The 15,035-nt window shown below is 43.3% G+C and overlaps 1 protein-coding gene across 1 annotated transcript; it reads right to left on the bottom strand.

The window, feature by feature from the left end:
* Positions 1–1,069: 1,069 nt before the first annotated feature.
* On the bottom strand, positions 1,070–4,705 carry sox4b (SRY-box transcription factor 4b). The gene has a single exon (XM_036588276.1). The coding sequence runs from the start codon at positions 4,286–4,288 to the stop codon at positions 3,212–3,214; it is 1,077 nt and encodes a 358-aa protein (XP_036444169.1). The 5' UTR covers positions 4,289–4,705; the 3' UTR covers positions 1,070–3,211.
* Between the last annotated feature and the right edge of the window lie 10,330 nt (positions 4,706–15,035).

Below are 15,035 nucleotides of genomic sequence, written 5' to 3'. Positions count from 1 at the left end.
TGCTGCACTTGGAAAAGACTAGGCCTCCAGCTTGTGGAATATTACACAGAAGGCAGTGTCGATAAGCAAGTTGTACCTGCTTCATTTTACAATAACTGCCTGCCAGAAGGTGTCTAATGAAAAATAAAACCATCTCTCTTTCACAGAGGATACGCTCATGTAACATGCAGCCAAGCAGGCAATGTGTGCGCCCACACACAACTCCACTAACAATACTCTCACTGTGTATCTGACCGCTCTCTCTCTCTAGCCCTGTTTTCTTCAGCCTCCTCTGAGACAAGCAGGCTGGTTCCTCTCCGTTCCCTGTCTGACACCCCTCCCTTAGGGGGAGAGAGAGATTCGGCCAAAGCCCCCTGTTGAGTTGCTCCTGGGACGCTGCTGCAGCCTGAGTAAAATCAGCTAAGAGGGATTGTGGAAGACAGAGGAAAGCAAAAAAAAAGAAAGGCCTCTCTTTTCTTCATATCAATCACATCAAAGCCTTGTTTCAAAGTGCTGGCAAGCTAAGCGGGTTTTTGAACAAGTATGGCTGTTATATCTATTCCTTATCGAGCTAACATCATTCATTTTTATTCATTTAGTCTATAAAGGGATGCGCTACCGGTTATGTCTTGTTATGGAGCAGTCTAACCATGCAGGATTGTATGTGGTGCTGGAGGGCCCTTGCTACCCATCCCCCACTTCTTCAAAACAGACTGTGTCTGGTGGAGGGGGAGGGAAGGCACAGTCTGCTAGACATTCAGTATGTGAATACATGAAGCCTCGGTGCATCACCTTTCACATTTTTTATGAGATGTGCTTGTGCAACACTAATTCTAGGTATTTATACTGTGGTTCATCCACACGCAGTATCTTAATTAAAGCCACTGAGGCAGAGCACTGAAGTGTAAGTAAGTCTGTTCACATTGAAACCCAGACATAGGCCAAGAAACCTATAAGGCTGTATATTTTCTTGGTGAAGGGACTGTAAATCATGTGTTTCACACTGTTTTGGAACAGACATGGCACACAGTGTAGGACACGCCCACGTTTATGCAAAAACCGAAAGAGAAAGGAGTCGTCAGGGCATGGGTAGGGTTCAGTTCCAGCTGATTTTATTTCCTTCCTGAAAAAAAACGTTCTGTACAGGAGTATATTAACAATCTGACAGGCAGTGACTTGACACATTTAGCTGGCATGAGATTTCCCCTCAAAAATGTGTTATGGCATGATTAGACAAAACAATATTTCTACACAGCATATTGCACAGAATGAATGAAAATAAAGTTAATATAATTCAACTGTTTATATATATATAAAATCCTTAACAACCATCTTTAAAGTAAGTAGGCTAAGCAAAAAGTGTATAAAGATAGCTGTTCTAGTGCCTGTCATGTTATAGCGCAACAACATACATAAACACAGTATTTTTTCTTCTTTTTTTTGCTTATAATACAGTCAACTATACAAAGATGATTTCACGATTTTCCTAATTTTTCAACTTTTTTCTTGTTTTTTTTTTATTTTTTTGTCTTTTTTAAACACAACAGCTATAAACCTGAATCGGAAATACAAAAAATCTATCCACCATGCCGTAAGATACTAAAACAATTAGCCATACTTAGTCGACAAGTAGAAAAGATTCAAATATTCAAATACAATGAAAGTCGCAGCACAATAAATCGTCGCGGACTCAAAATCGGCGGTTCGATACGTCACGATTTAAATTCCGTCCAGTGGTTGAAAGAAAACCCGAACATCTCGATACATATAAAAACGCCGAGAGATTTGGTCATTTAAAGCTACAATCTCTGTGTGTTCAGCAAGACTCTGGAGTGAAATGTAGAAACGTCCTTTCGAAGGCTATACTGGGGGTGGGGGGTGGGGGTGTTGGAAAAAGTGAGCCTGTGTCTTTAAGACGCCTGCAGATTGAAGCTGTAAACACGGACAGGAGGCTGATTCAGAGCCAACCAACCAACCTGGGATCTTAAAATGATAGGAAATCCAAACAGCCATACACACTGATTGATACCCCCCTTTTTTTTTATATATCTATATATATATATTTGTACAAAAATACACTGAGAAAATAATCAAACGTTTCCTCTCTTTAAGTGTCAAAAGTCTACATTTAAATATAAAAACAAAAAAAAATCAACAAGTTAAAACTCTAGCCCTTCTTCGGAGAAGGAGACAGACGTTGTGAGTGTGGGACGAGATAAAAAAGTGGAAAAAAAGAAAGAAAAGGGAAAAAAGAAAGAAAAAAAAAGAAAACATCAGCCAGTACTATATAAATACATCCATATAAAAAATGGCATCTGAACACACACGTAGAAAAGAAACACAATGCTGACAAATCGAGAGCACTTTTCTCAACACGTATAACATCTGGAAAAAAGAAGAAGAAAGACAGGAAGATTTTGGTCCTGAATCAGTAAGAGTATAAAGTTCAGCACAGATTTGAGTTTGTGTTTGAATCCTGAAGTTTAAGCATGAAAACAGCTGGTGATTTTTTTCTTTCCTTTTTTTTCTTTTTCACTTTTTTCCTTTAAGTAGGAATCAAACATAGCGCCACCTACCCACTTAAATAACCCTACTGCTAGTTCAACTGTTCCACAGTCTTACAAAAAAATCTCAATACAAGAGAGGACAGTTTACATGCGTTTCTTTTCTTTCTTTTTTTTTTTCTTTTTTCTTTTTTTTCTCAAAAAACGTTCATTCTTTCATCAACTCACCTTGTTCATAAATCCACCAGAACGAATAAAAATGTCTGTACCTCTTAAGCAAAGAAAGTTCACATGGCGATTCGCTGCAAAAGTCCTCAAAAGTCCCTTTGTTTTGTTTTTTAAATGTTCTTAAGTTAAAAATTTGATTTAAAAAACTGGCGGACCAAACGCCTGCCCTTCACGTGCGTGCAAATCAATCACAGTTTTCCAGTTCACAAGAGTTCATTATCATTATTATTATTCTTTTCTCATTCTTCTCAACAAGCTCTTCCGCCGAAACAAATCAAGTCCTTCAAGCTGAAGCTGACTTCTTCTTCCAGTTTTCCGTTCCACCTTAAATTTAAGGTGGAGCGCAAAATTCGAACGAAAAGCTGGCGAATAAGAAGCCAGTCACGGCCTCGCAGTCAGTCCTTCAGTCCTTTTTCTGAAAGCAAACTTCTGCTGGTCTCGCGAGACCGCGTTCGTGCTGCTGTTGTTGTTGTTTATCTCTCTCTCTCTCCTCGCCGCTCTCAGTACGTGAACACGAGGTTAGAGATAGTGGACTCGAGCCAGTCCCCGGAGATCATCTCGCTCACCTCGGGCGTGCAGTAGTCCGGGAAGTCGAAGTGCGAGCCGGACTCGCACGCGCTCAGCTCCGCGTCCCTGTCCAGCGCCGCCGCGGAGCTGCTGCCCATGCTGCCCAGCGACACGCTGTCGAAGCCCGGGCTCGCGCTCGTGCTCGTGTCCGCCAGGTCGTCTTCCAGCTCCTCGTCCGACGACGACGACATGGACGACGTGGAGCACGAGCGCGAGGAAGCAGTGGACGAAAACGGGGTGGGAGAAGAACGCCCCCCGAAGCTGTAGCCGTAGCCGTACACGTGCGCGCTCCTCGCGCTCTTCCCCCCAACACCGGGAGACTCCGCTCTCTCCCGCGCGCCCCCGTCCTCATACAGGCTGAGGGGGTCCGCGCACTCAGCTGCCGTGCTGAGGGTCGGGCTGGCTGGCACGGCCGCCGTGCACGAGCTCCCAATGCCACCGCTGGTGCCACCGTTCACCCCCCCGAGGGCGTGCACGCGTCTCGACTTCTTGGAGGCGGGCTTGCACTTGTAGAGCGACGCGTGCTGCTGCTGGTGGTCGTCCACCACTTTCTGAGACTTGGTGCTCGCGCTCTTCTTGGAGGACTTGTTGGAGCTCGTTTTGCCCCCGCTGGTTGCACCAGCAGCCCCGGCGCCGCTCCCCGTCTTCGCCTTCTTCCTCGGCCGGTACTTGTAGTCAGGGTAGTCCGCCATGTGCTTGAGCCTGAGCCGCTCCGCTTCCCGGATGAACGGCACTTTGTCCGCGTCCGTCAGCTGCTTCCAGCGCCGGCCGAGCCGCTTGGAGATCTCAGCGTTGTGCATGTCCGGCGCGCGCTCCATGATCTTGCGCCTCTCGATCTGAGACCAGACCATGAAGGCGTTCATGGGTCGCTTGATGTGGCCGCTCGGCGTCTTGCACCAGCCCGGGTCACCCAGGCGCGATGATGATGATGAAGACGAGCTGATGTCCACTTCCATCGTCCCGGACTCAAAGAGCGAATCAGCGGGGCTGCTCGCTTCTTTCTGCACCATGGCTCTCTCTCTCCTTTTCTCTTCCTCTCTCTCTTTCTGTCTCTCTCTCTCAAGAGTAAACAAACAAGCACGTAAACAAGAAACTTCTTGGCTTCTCTTTCGCCGTCTCAGGCTGCTTCTCTGTAGTCCAAAGTTTCAGCCAAAGCAAAAAAAGTTCACGTCAACTCGGGGGCGAGCGTCCCGAGGAGGAAGATGAAGAAGTAGAGGAGGAGGAAGATTGGCTGATCCTTCTCCCCTCATAGCCCCCCTCTCTGCCCCCGCTGCTCGTGTAGTAGCTCTCTTTCTCTCTCTCAAACTTCTCAAACGTGCTTCTCTTCTCGCGCTGTCTAGATTCTCTCTCTCTCTCTCTCTCTCTCTCAGCACACTTTTTTTCTCACTCACTCTTTCTCTATCTTCTTCTCTCAGCTCCCCTGCGCTCTGACGCTCTTTATCCCTCTCCTGGTCTCCGCCTCCAGCCAATCAGCGCCTGTCTCTATCCTGCCTTACAGCTGAGGCCACGCCCTCCGCTCGCGCTGATTAGACGAGCCGGGAGAGGAGGGGAGGGGGGTATAAGGGGTGAAGGAGCGGGGTAGTAGAGGGGGTGGGATGGTAATGGGCGCGTGCGATGAGGGGTGTTTGGGTCTGACCTCATTCCAGCAGCACGAGGAGGGCAGTTCGGGGTTTACAGGGACACGCTGATCAGTGTTTGTTTATTTGTTTATGTTTATTTATTTGTTTATTTTTTGTAGATTTATCTCAGCAGCGGAAGGTGGGACCTGTTGTGCCAGAGCTTTTGTTTTATATATATATATATATATATATATATATATATATATATATATATATATGTATGTGTGTGTGTGTGTATATATATATATATATATATATATATAATATAACATAGATATGTTTTACATATATATATATATATATATATATATATATATATATATATATATATGTACGTATTGGATAGTGAGCCTTGCATACTGTACTCTAACTCTGAGTCGTCCTCATTGCTCTGCCCTAAGCACCACATTTTCAGTCTTCCTCTCCCCAGCAGCGTCTCTGTGAGTGCAGACGAGACGCCTTGTGGTGTTGCTGTTATGGAGCCTGTGGAGAGAGACGGAGAGAGTGAGAGAGGGAGAGGGAGAGGGAGAGGGAGAGAAAAGAGTCCACACACATTATTGCTTTCCCTGCCTCAGATGGGCGGAGTCAATGAAAAGGCAGGCAGGTTTTTGTCCTCAGCACAGAAAGGTTTTCACTCATTCACATTCAAAATAAGCCTGAGGGACACAGTCTACCCTCACCTGCGTTCACTGCAGACAAACAGTGTCTAATTCTGCTCTCCACAGCTTTCTAGGTCAATTCTTTGTTTTTTTAGATAGAGGTCTATCATCATCATCATCATCATCATCATCACAAGCTTGCTTTCACAATATATAATCCAGCTCCTGGCAGAGGAGTTTTTGTTAATGAGTGGTCCTTCCACATCTTCCACTGAGGAACACTTGGTGGTATTTTCAACCACTAGATGGCAGAGTGAAGCCAAGAGCCGCACTGCAGGACTCTGCCTTTCAGGCCTTTATTATTACAGCGGCAGAGCAAATTACATAATGCCTCAGAGGTTTATCTAAAAAAATTGCTCTATATCAGCAAACTGATATGTTGGAAACTGTGTTTGTGGAGCAAAACCACAATATTACAATTCCTCATAACTCAAACATATCCATAGAGCTACTATAGTGCTATCACTGCATAGTACTGGATCATTAATACATACAGGGATCTGTGGCTGGTTCATTACAGTTAATGAAGGGAAATCAGTTCTGGTGTAAGATCAGATCTGATCTCAGCTGGTTAGCATGTTGGAATTAAACTTCCAGATTGTTGTCTTTGTCAGTGCTTGGTAAGGTACTTGTGCATTCAGCACCCTGTTACTTATAATTATATTGTAATAAAAAATCACCTCCTACTTTTTTAACCTTTTATTTGTTCAGTTCCTCACAATCCCTCCCTTCCTTCCCTCCTTTGATTATTTTTATAGCTTGTGTTGGCACGTGGCGAACATGCAACCATTTGTGGCTTAAGCGCACGCCAACCAGCCAGCACAAGTTGTCATGCAGCAGGCGACTGAATGTCTCTACCTGAGCCAGGTGCAGTTCATACAAACAGACAGACACATGCAGTTATTGGCTGCAGAAACTTTGCATGAACTTATTGCCATTTGCTGTTGTGGTGCTGCGCTGTTTAGTGGAAAAAAGCCACTGGAACAACCTGTAATTCAAGTTCAGCTGAATAAGCAGTTGGGTTTATGGTTTTATGGGCTTTCAACGAGTCCTGTGTTAATTTAAGGGAAGCAACAGGGGGAAAATATGCTCTAACAAGCAAGATAATCTCATATTCTATTGTGGCGCATGCGGGCTGGAAGGAGTAAATTTAACGTTAAGGATTAATGTAGATCATTGTTTGACACTTGATAAACCTCAGATGATCTACCCAGTATCTAAACAGTATCTGACTTTTTCATTGACTGAGAATACACTCGTCCACTTTATTAGAAACTCCTCCATTGTGCTTCCACTCACTGACCGCTTTGTGTAGTCCATCTACCTTCTAGGTCCACTGTATAGGTGTATATTTACAAACTGAAACCCATCTATTGAGATGCACATTAATCGATGGTCAGTTGATCTCTGTTGACCAGATGTTATTTGGGTGCTGGACCATTCTCAACACAGCAGTGACACTGACATACATGGTAGTTATATGTGGTGCTGGAAGATGGTTAACCTGCACTGTATATCAACAGATGGGATACAGTCTATAACTGTACATCAGCAAAGTGGCACTACTAATAAAGGTCTCTAGGTTTCTAATAAAGTGGGTGGCAAGTGTTTTTTTCTTCCTAAAACAACATCAACCTTTGCCAAATGTACTGTAGAAGAGAAAAAAAAAAAAGCAGGCACTGTACATAAATCCGTGTCATCGACTGACAAGGGACAGCACTTTTGCTGTGCTATAATGAATGTATTGATCGGCATATCAAGAAAAGCATATTTAAACAGGTGCACGGGCCTTCCTTATCTTATCTGAGGACCAGCTGCTTGGTAATGCCCAGTTAATCAGTTACAGAGGGAGCTCTTAGCCTGCCTACTGGCAAGTTTTGTTTGTGTCAAACTTTGATTTCAGAAGTTCAAGAAGGGCAACCTGAACATCTGCTCCTTTTAGCACTGATTGGAAATGGAAGCAAAAGGTGATATGCCAGGAGATGCTGTTGCGAAGACAGATTGGGTTACAGCTGAGCAACGTTTAGAAGCGCCAACGGACCGATGAATGCTACAGGTGTTGTGTTAGTCCATTAGCAAAGTGAGCATGTGATTGTATTACCTTTTGTAACCACTGTACGCCTGGGGGTTATGACCACAGATCTGCTCTTAGTTGGATATTTTTGGATGGTGGACAACTTAGCTTTGAGTAGAACTCCACCAACACTTCTATACCTGACACACTCATGCCAGCACCACACACGCTACCTTGTTAGTCTTTCTCCTGCATTGAGAATGGTTCACCACCAATATAGTATGTTGTCAGTAGCAGTCATGCGGTCTAAAACTGACCAGTGATGACGAATGGGGCAGAGGGTGACTGATCCCACTGTGCATGACGATAGATAGCTACAGTTTGTAACTGTACCTAGAAGGTAGGCGAACCTCATAAAGTGGCCAGTGGGTGGAAGTAGAAGGAAGGGTTTTCTAATAAAGTGGACAGTGAGTGCATATGCATGGACATGCATGTGTATGGATGTGTAAATGAAAACCTGCCATATCTTTAAATGTTGGTGTCGTGGTTCTGTTTACTCAGACAGTTGAAATCTCCAGAGAACGGCAGTTCACAAACAAAACCCATGGCCTTGTCAGTCCCACTGCTATCTGAGTGATGTCTGGCTGCCTTATGTTCAGTCTGAAAGGCATGAGCTCAGAGCTCTCAGGGGAGGACAGAAAAAGGGGACAGTGGTTCACAGAGCTTTTTTAGGATTCATGCAGAGTTCACATGAATACAGTTGTTTGGGTTTATGAATTCAAAGTGCATACATGAACAGTGAGAGACAGGTGTGTGTGTATCAGAGTGTGGGACAGGACAGCGGCGACAAGGGAACAGTCTTCTCAGCTCACGGTGACACTGGGCAACAATGCAGAGCAGTATGTGGAAAACAGACATGAAGTGTTGCGGGGAGCATAACCTCATGAGAGTGACTGGATAGACTTACAGTATCACTTAAAAGTTTGGACACCAAGTCGTGGCAAGGTTTATCTTTTTCTGTGATGACATCAGGTTTGATTTAACACTTGGTTTTGGTTGCTACTTAATTCCATATATGCTATTTCATAGTGTTATTGCACAGTTTTCCAAGCTAAAAGCACTAAATCCATCCATCAATAATAATAATTCTTAACTACAGACCTAAAAAAAGAGTGGTATTTTGCCCTCAGAAACAAAACGAACGATGTGGCTACATATTGCCTGTGAAATTCAAACTGAAAGATGAAAAAGGGGAACAGAGGAGAAACGGCATTTGTGACACATTTTCCACCAGATTGACAAAGTGACAGAACACCAATTACTGCCAAATGGCAACCTCTTCACACCTGATAGGCATGGGAGAGAGCTGAGATTGAGCCTGCAGATAATGGTTATAGTTTTGTGTGTGTGTTGTGGGGGGAGGGGAATTGTTTTTCAGAATGTGTAGAGAAGGTTGGTGCCTTTTAGATTTTGAGAGTGAATTCTGGATGTGCAGTATGTGCATGTGTGTGTATGTGTATCAGCTGGCGCCAGAGATAAATGATGAGTAGGTCATCCAAAACTGAGTGGGGGGGGTCGTTGCATCGTTTCCATGCGCTATAGCTATCCACATGCTACAAATACGTGATGAAATTTGTTTGAAGAAGCCACATGATCAGGAAAGAATAAGCAAGAGAGCCACATTTACAGCCTGTTTATCGAGGTCATTTAGGATATCTGCTAATTTATCTTCCCACATCATGTAACACATCCCTAAAATGCAGTCAATACAGAGTAATGCATGCAAACTCTACTATGTTCATTGATGTAGCCTTTTCAGATGCAGAGCACTTCAGGGACTTGGCTTGTAACTCGTTAACTCACTTGCTCACGTTTAGCAGGCTGAAAACATTCCACAAGGGGGTGCCTTTAGCAGTCAAATGGATTTTGGTGCTCTGTGTGTCTATGTTTATCAGGGAAATTTATTTTCTCTTCGTTTTTTGCTGCCTGCCACTGTAGAAGCATGTACAAAAGTGGTGGGTTTTTGGGTGTGATAATTGGTTGATGGGGCATTGTTCCACTAAACAAACCCCCTGAAGCCAAAATGCTTTTTTCCCAAAAACTAAAATTTTTCTTAGAGGAAATAAAAGAAGCTAAAGCTAATGTTTTGGTTGCTGAGATTAAGGTTGGAGTCGGTTTGTGTAGAACAGAAGCATTTACATATGCTTACACAAAAGAACATGGAAACACCTCACAACAATGTTAGAATGCAGTAATTAGAATGCATGCAGTAATTTGAAGTCTGTATGAAGGCAAATATCTTTGCCACACATCGTGGAAAAAAAAGAAATCACAAAATACCAATAAAGTCACCATATGCTTCATTTCTCTCTTCTTCTAGCACTTCACTGTTGAGGACACCTGTCTTATCTCTAGCTCTCCACCAGGATCATAACCATGATCACGTTGACATTAAATTTAATGGCAGCATAGGCTATAAAAAGAGCTTCTCTGAAGGTCCTCAGAGTATTTTGTGGCTGTGTAAGAAGACAGTAGGTAGAATTGAACCTACTCCAGCTACGCTGTGATGCTCAAACGATATCATATTGATGGTAAAACATATTTATGATCAGACAGATTAAATAAAAAGAAATCAATGAAATGCACGATGGAAGCCATTGCTTTTTTCTTATAGTCACTGTTCAAACACAACTGATACAGGGCGTTAGTATCAGATCAAATTTTCTTAATGAACGTCAGCAATTGCTGATCTGAGATCGTATTATTTTTAATGTTGTTGTTGCTCACAATTGCACTGCAATTACATGCAAATTGTGTTGTCTTGTAGAGTTAAGAATTATGGTTTGGAAAGACATGATGACGAGGTACATAAATCTTTATATGTTTCAAAAAGGCTGCTAAGATGTAAAAATAAAACGTTAATTGCAACATGTGTTACACTAAGAACACAAGATGTCATCTGAGGTTTTTTTTTGTTCTGACAGTGTATGAATTGCAGTTGATTAACTCCAACCGCACAGCTACTGCATTAAAAAAAAAAAGGAACAAGGACAAAATTCTCACCCTGTGCCCAATACCGGCAAGCCTGATTTGCTCTGCCTTCAGGAAGGATCAGTGCGCCTCAGGGCAGGTGGTGTTGGCAAGAACAGGCAGGGCAATTGTGGCAAATTACAGAGACATATGGCGCATTAACACCCTCACCTATCCAGAATGCAGGGGGAAACCTTCAGCACTGACCCCCACAATCCAAGCAATTACCCATCAGCCCATGCCAGACCTGTGTCCAGTGGTGGCTGGTGCATATGGACACCTAGACTGAGCAACACAACCTACCTGACAGAAAAGGGTAAAGAAATATGGACACGTCTCTTATTTCACAAACTATCAGGGGTGGAAAGAGTACTGAAAATCTATTACTCAAGTAACTATACCACTGCTATAACGGTTATAATAGTACAAACATACAAAGAGTTATAATAACACAAGTATCAATAAAGAAAATTCATAAAGTGAGAGAAAAAAAGTTTTTAATTGATAACTGCTTAAGTAATTAAGTTCATATTTGTCTTGCAAAATGAAGAAGGTTCTTTGGATTCCACTGGAACTACTTAAACTAATCTATAAGCTAACCTTGAATTTTAGCTTACATTATAAGCACCAGCTTTAGCTTTAAGGAAAACCTGGCACGACAAGTGCTCAGATGTTTTTTATGCTGTAACAGTATGAAAAAAAATGAAAACATGTTTTAAAAAGTTGAAGATTTTATTACAAATGAACTCAAGTAAAGGTAAACAAAAAGTAAATAAAACAAAGAATGTTCAAGTACTTCAAGCACTATGATGAAAATGATCTGTGTATTTCATTTAAAGTAGCAAAAGTAAGTGCCCAGGGAAATCACAACACTCCACTGGCCTTTTATACTCCTGCCATGGGCTCATTTTTATCTTTTGTGTTTGTTTAATGCAAATGAACAACATCTTCAGAAGATCATTGTCAAGGTGAAGGTCAATATCAAAAATCCAGAATGCAAGTGCAGTTCCTGACCTCCTGTGGCACAGTGGTCACTGTCGATCCATGTGTTTTTGTTTTGTTTTTGTTTTGTTGTGAACCTGCTGGCTGTAGTCCTGTGGCTTACTGGTGCAAGCCATGCTTTAGAGGTCATTTCAACCTCAAACTAGACAGGATGTATTTTTTACGTGTCCACTAGGAATCCGAAAAACAAATGTCCAAATACACATAAACATATATATATACAAGTCAACTATGAGGTGCTGCAGGAGGTCAGGAGGTTATCCCAAGGAAGATCTCTAGATCATGGCTGTGGAAGGTGAGAGGGAGATAGGAGGGTGATATCTAAGATGAGGATCTAAAACCTGGGCCTCTGAAGAGAAAATTAACCAGGGTATGTAGCTGCCACAAAGGTGTTGGCTTAATCTCATTAAATCTACAGGTGTGTGCTTTGAAAAACTCACACAAAAATCACATTGCTTTTTGTCTTGTTCTTCTCAGATCTCCAAATTGCAAATTCTTTACCTCATCTATTTTACCTCTTCTCTTTCCCAGCACCACTACAACCCATCCAGAGGTTACAGGCAGAGACTAAGCTTGTCTTGAAACCAACAACCTCATGGACATGAAGCAGGGCCTTTCCCACAAAGCAATTAGGAGTTCTTTACGGAGTTCTTGTTAAAGACTGAGAGACAGTCATAAGATCCCAGGAAAGCTCCTTTTACCAGCAAAAAGAGTCTTTCTTAGGAACAGGCAGTCATTAATCCCTTTCTTTAGCGATTTAAGATGCTCATAAACATAAATAACAGGAACACTTTACTCAAAGCTTTGTCAAGGGTAAGTGAGTTGGTGGTCATGTTTAAGCCTTTACATCTTGAAAGTTTGATTTGTGAACAATAAAGACACATGAAAAAAGATAAAGCATGGTTTGATTGTACTGTCCATTTTAAAATTGTTGCTTGTTCATTATTTGGCATCAGAGGTGTGTGTTAATTTAGCTTAACCACTTAACATTCATGGAAACCTTCATCCTAAAGCTTATTATTCAGTTACTACATGGGACACCATGGAAAATAGTTATTATTATGTTATAGGCTGACACATGAACGTTAAGAGGGTGGCACGAACACGTCAACATGTAGATTGTTCCAACAGGTTTCAACTGTGTTGTAACATCTGACCAATAGAAGGGGTGAACAACAGACCATCAGCAAATCCCAGACACAATCCCAGACAAATCACAGCCAAAGTGAGAGATTACCATCAGGAAGGTAGTAGATGAGGAGTGAAAGAGCTTGTAAAATGAAGTAGGGAGGGTGTACAAGAGTCAGATGGTGGAGATTCTGCATTCTTGTGTACCAGATAAACTGATAAGGTTTTGCTTGTGAGATTGATCACATTCTCTCTCCCGGTTTTCCACTTTTTGCAGTGGTATAGTAGGAAGTACTGGGTATACTGTGATTACCTGAGCACACAAGTGTCTCAGAGATTTTCTCACTGCTGTGGTGCAGTGGGAATGTTTCTTTTCTGAGGAACTTAAATATTATAGAGGATACCAAGCAAACAACACCAGGAACTCATTCAGAAATTCATTGTATTGCCTTTATGACTTACATTTCTATAACACCTTCATTACTTATGTTTCTTGCATCAAAACTTCATATATGATGGTAGTAATGGGCAAATTGTATGACTGTACATTTCTAAAGGGCTATATGCATGGTTTCCATTTGTGTACACATTGTACACCTGCTTATCACCCAGACTACACCTTTGCTCCTTTGTTCAAGGTGGCTAGGGAGAAGCAGACAGAACTGCAACAGATTCTCTGACTACAGTCAGACTGTCTAGACAGCAGTAGAGTGGTCAGCTGTGGCTGGAGAGTTCAGGAAGAGGACAACCACCCCTCACCCTCCATACACTCACACACTCAGGCTAGGAGGGGGAAGCTGAGCGATGCCACCATTAGTCAGCTGACCATCGTGTCACTGAGCTCCAGTGGCAGAAGCAAAGGCAGTACCGCTACTATCCTCCCTGCAACCTACACACACACACACACACACACACACACACACACACACACACAGCAGCAGCAGCTCACTTCTGCTTTCAGCAGCGAGGGAGAGCGCCAGGCGGCGCGTCTCCGCCTCATCTTTAGTTTCTCAAGCCGCTCTTCTACCCCGTCTCATCTGGAGGTCTTCGTCTTCCTTCATCGGGAAATGAGGAAGGAACCAGAAAGTCTGGAAAAAAGCCTTGGATTGTACGCAGCTTGGACAAGAAGGAGTAAAGCGTTTTTACTGGGGTGGTCCTGGGGTACCCCCTGTTCTGCATATTTTAGCGTTGCTCCTGCTCTAATACGCTCAATCCAACTCAAAAAGGGCTCAGAAGGAGGAAGGATCAGGTGTATTACTGCAGAACACGCTAAAACAAGCAAGTCGAGTGTACTCCAGGAGCTTTATCTCTTTGGAAAGACTGCTTTCTGTTCTTCGTCCGATGAGATGATTTAAGGCCTGTCCTGCCATGCTGTGCACTGCGATCACCCCGGTCTTTTCAGAATCCTCCATAGCATGGAAGAGAGCATCCCCAGACTTGCTGACCTAAATCAGTCTCAGTCCTGTCTGGATGCTGAGAGAGAAAGTGAGAGTGAGAGAGCAAGAGAGAGAGAGCAGCAACATGGCCAATAACTGGCACTCTCTCTCTCTCGCGCTCTCTCTCTCTCACGTCTCTCTCTCTCTCTCTCTCTGTGTGCCGCCAGCCATCGTGTGGAGAATCTCAGGGACTGCATGCTTCCCAGCCGCCACTGAGGGGATGACGCTCATCTAGGGGGATCGACTCTTCTTTATGATCACCCTATCCTCCTCTCTCCTCCTCCAGCCAGTGACCGGTACTGCATTTTTTAAGGTGGATTAGCATCTACACCAAAGCTGCTGTGCTGTGCCTCCACTGGGGATGCTTGCCGAGCTGCCTGAGACGTTCCTGCCTGCCTGTAAGTGAGACTGAGAGTGAGTTTGTGTTGATCTATGAGGCAGAGGGAGCCGACGATGCGCAGTAGAAAGGGAGCGGCTCAAAGCACCGTCTTGTCTCTCCTGGATTATGGCATGAGGAGCATCCGACTATCTTCTGTATGCTTTTGCCTTGTCCTCACTTTGACTCTCTCTCTGACTCTATCTCTCAGGAAAAAGACAGACCTGTGAATGGCATGTGCACTGCAGGAGAGGTGGGGTTTGTAGCTCTTGCCAATTTTAGACTCTTCAGAGGACGCCAAGCCTCTTAGGACTGGAGACGGACGTGACTGAGGACTACCAGAGTTTATCGGAGTGGAAAACGAAAAAAAAAAAGGCTTGTGAAATGGGCAGAGAGACAGAGGCAATGTCAGAATGTTTTAAAATTAGATTAAATATTAAAATAACTTAGCATTCAATTTTTCAAATGCTGAATTTCTGCAAATGACATTGTT

The sequence above is a fragment of the Colossoma macropomum genome, unplaced genomic scaffold (assembly GCF_904425465.1).
Source record: "Colossoma macropomum unplaced genomic scaffold, Colossoma_macropomum, whole genome shotgun sequence".
Classification (NCBI taxonomy): Eukaryota; Metazoa; Chordata; class Actinopteri; order Characiformes; family Serrasalmidae; genus Colossoma; species Colossoma macropomum.
The sequence above is the reverse complement of the archived record's forward strand: the minus strand, read 5'-3'. Positions and strand labels throughout refer to the sequence as shown.

Bases quoted from the DNA above. Each gene is read 5' to 3' on its own strand.
- sox4b (XM_036588276.1), bottom strand. From the start codon at position 4,288: ATGGTGCAGAAAGAAGCGAGCAGCCCCGCTGATTCGCTCTTTGAGTCC.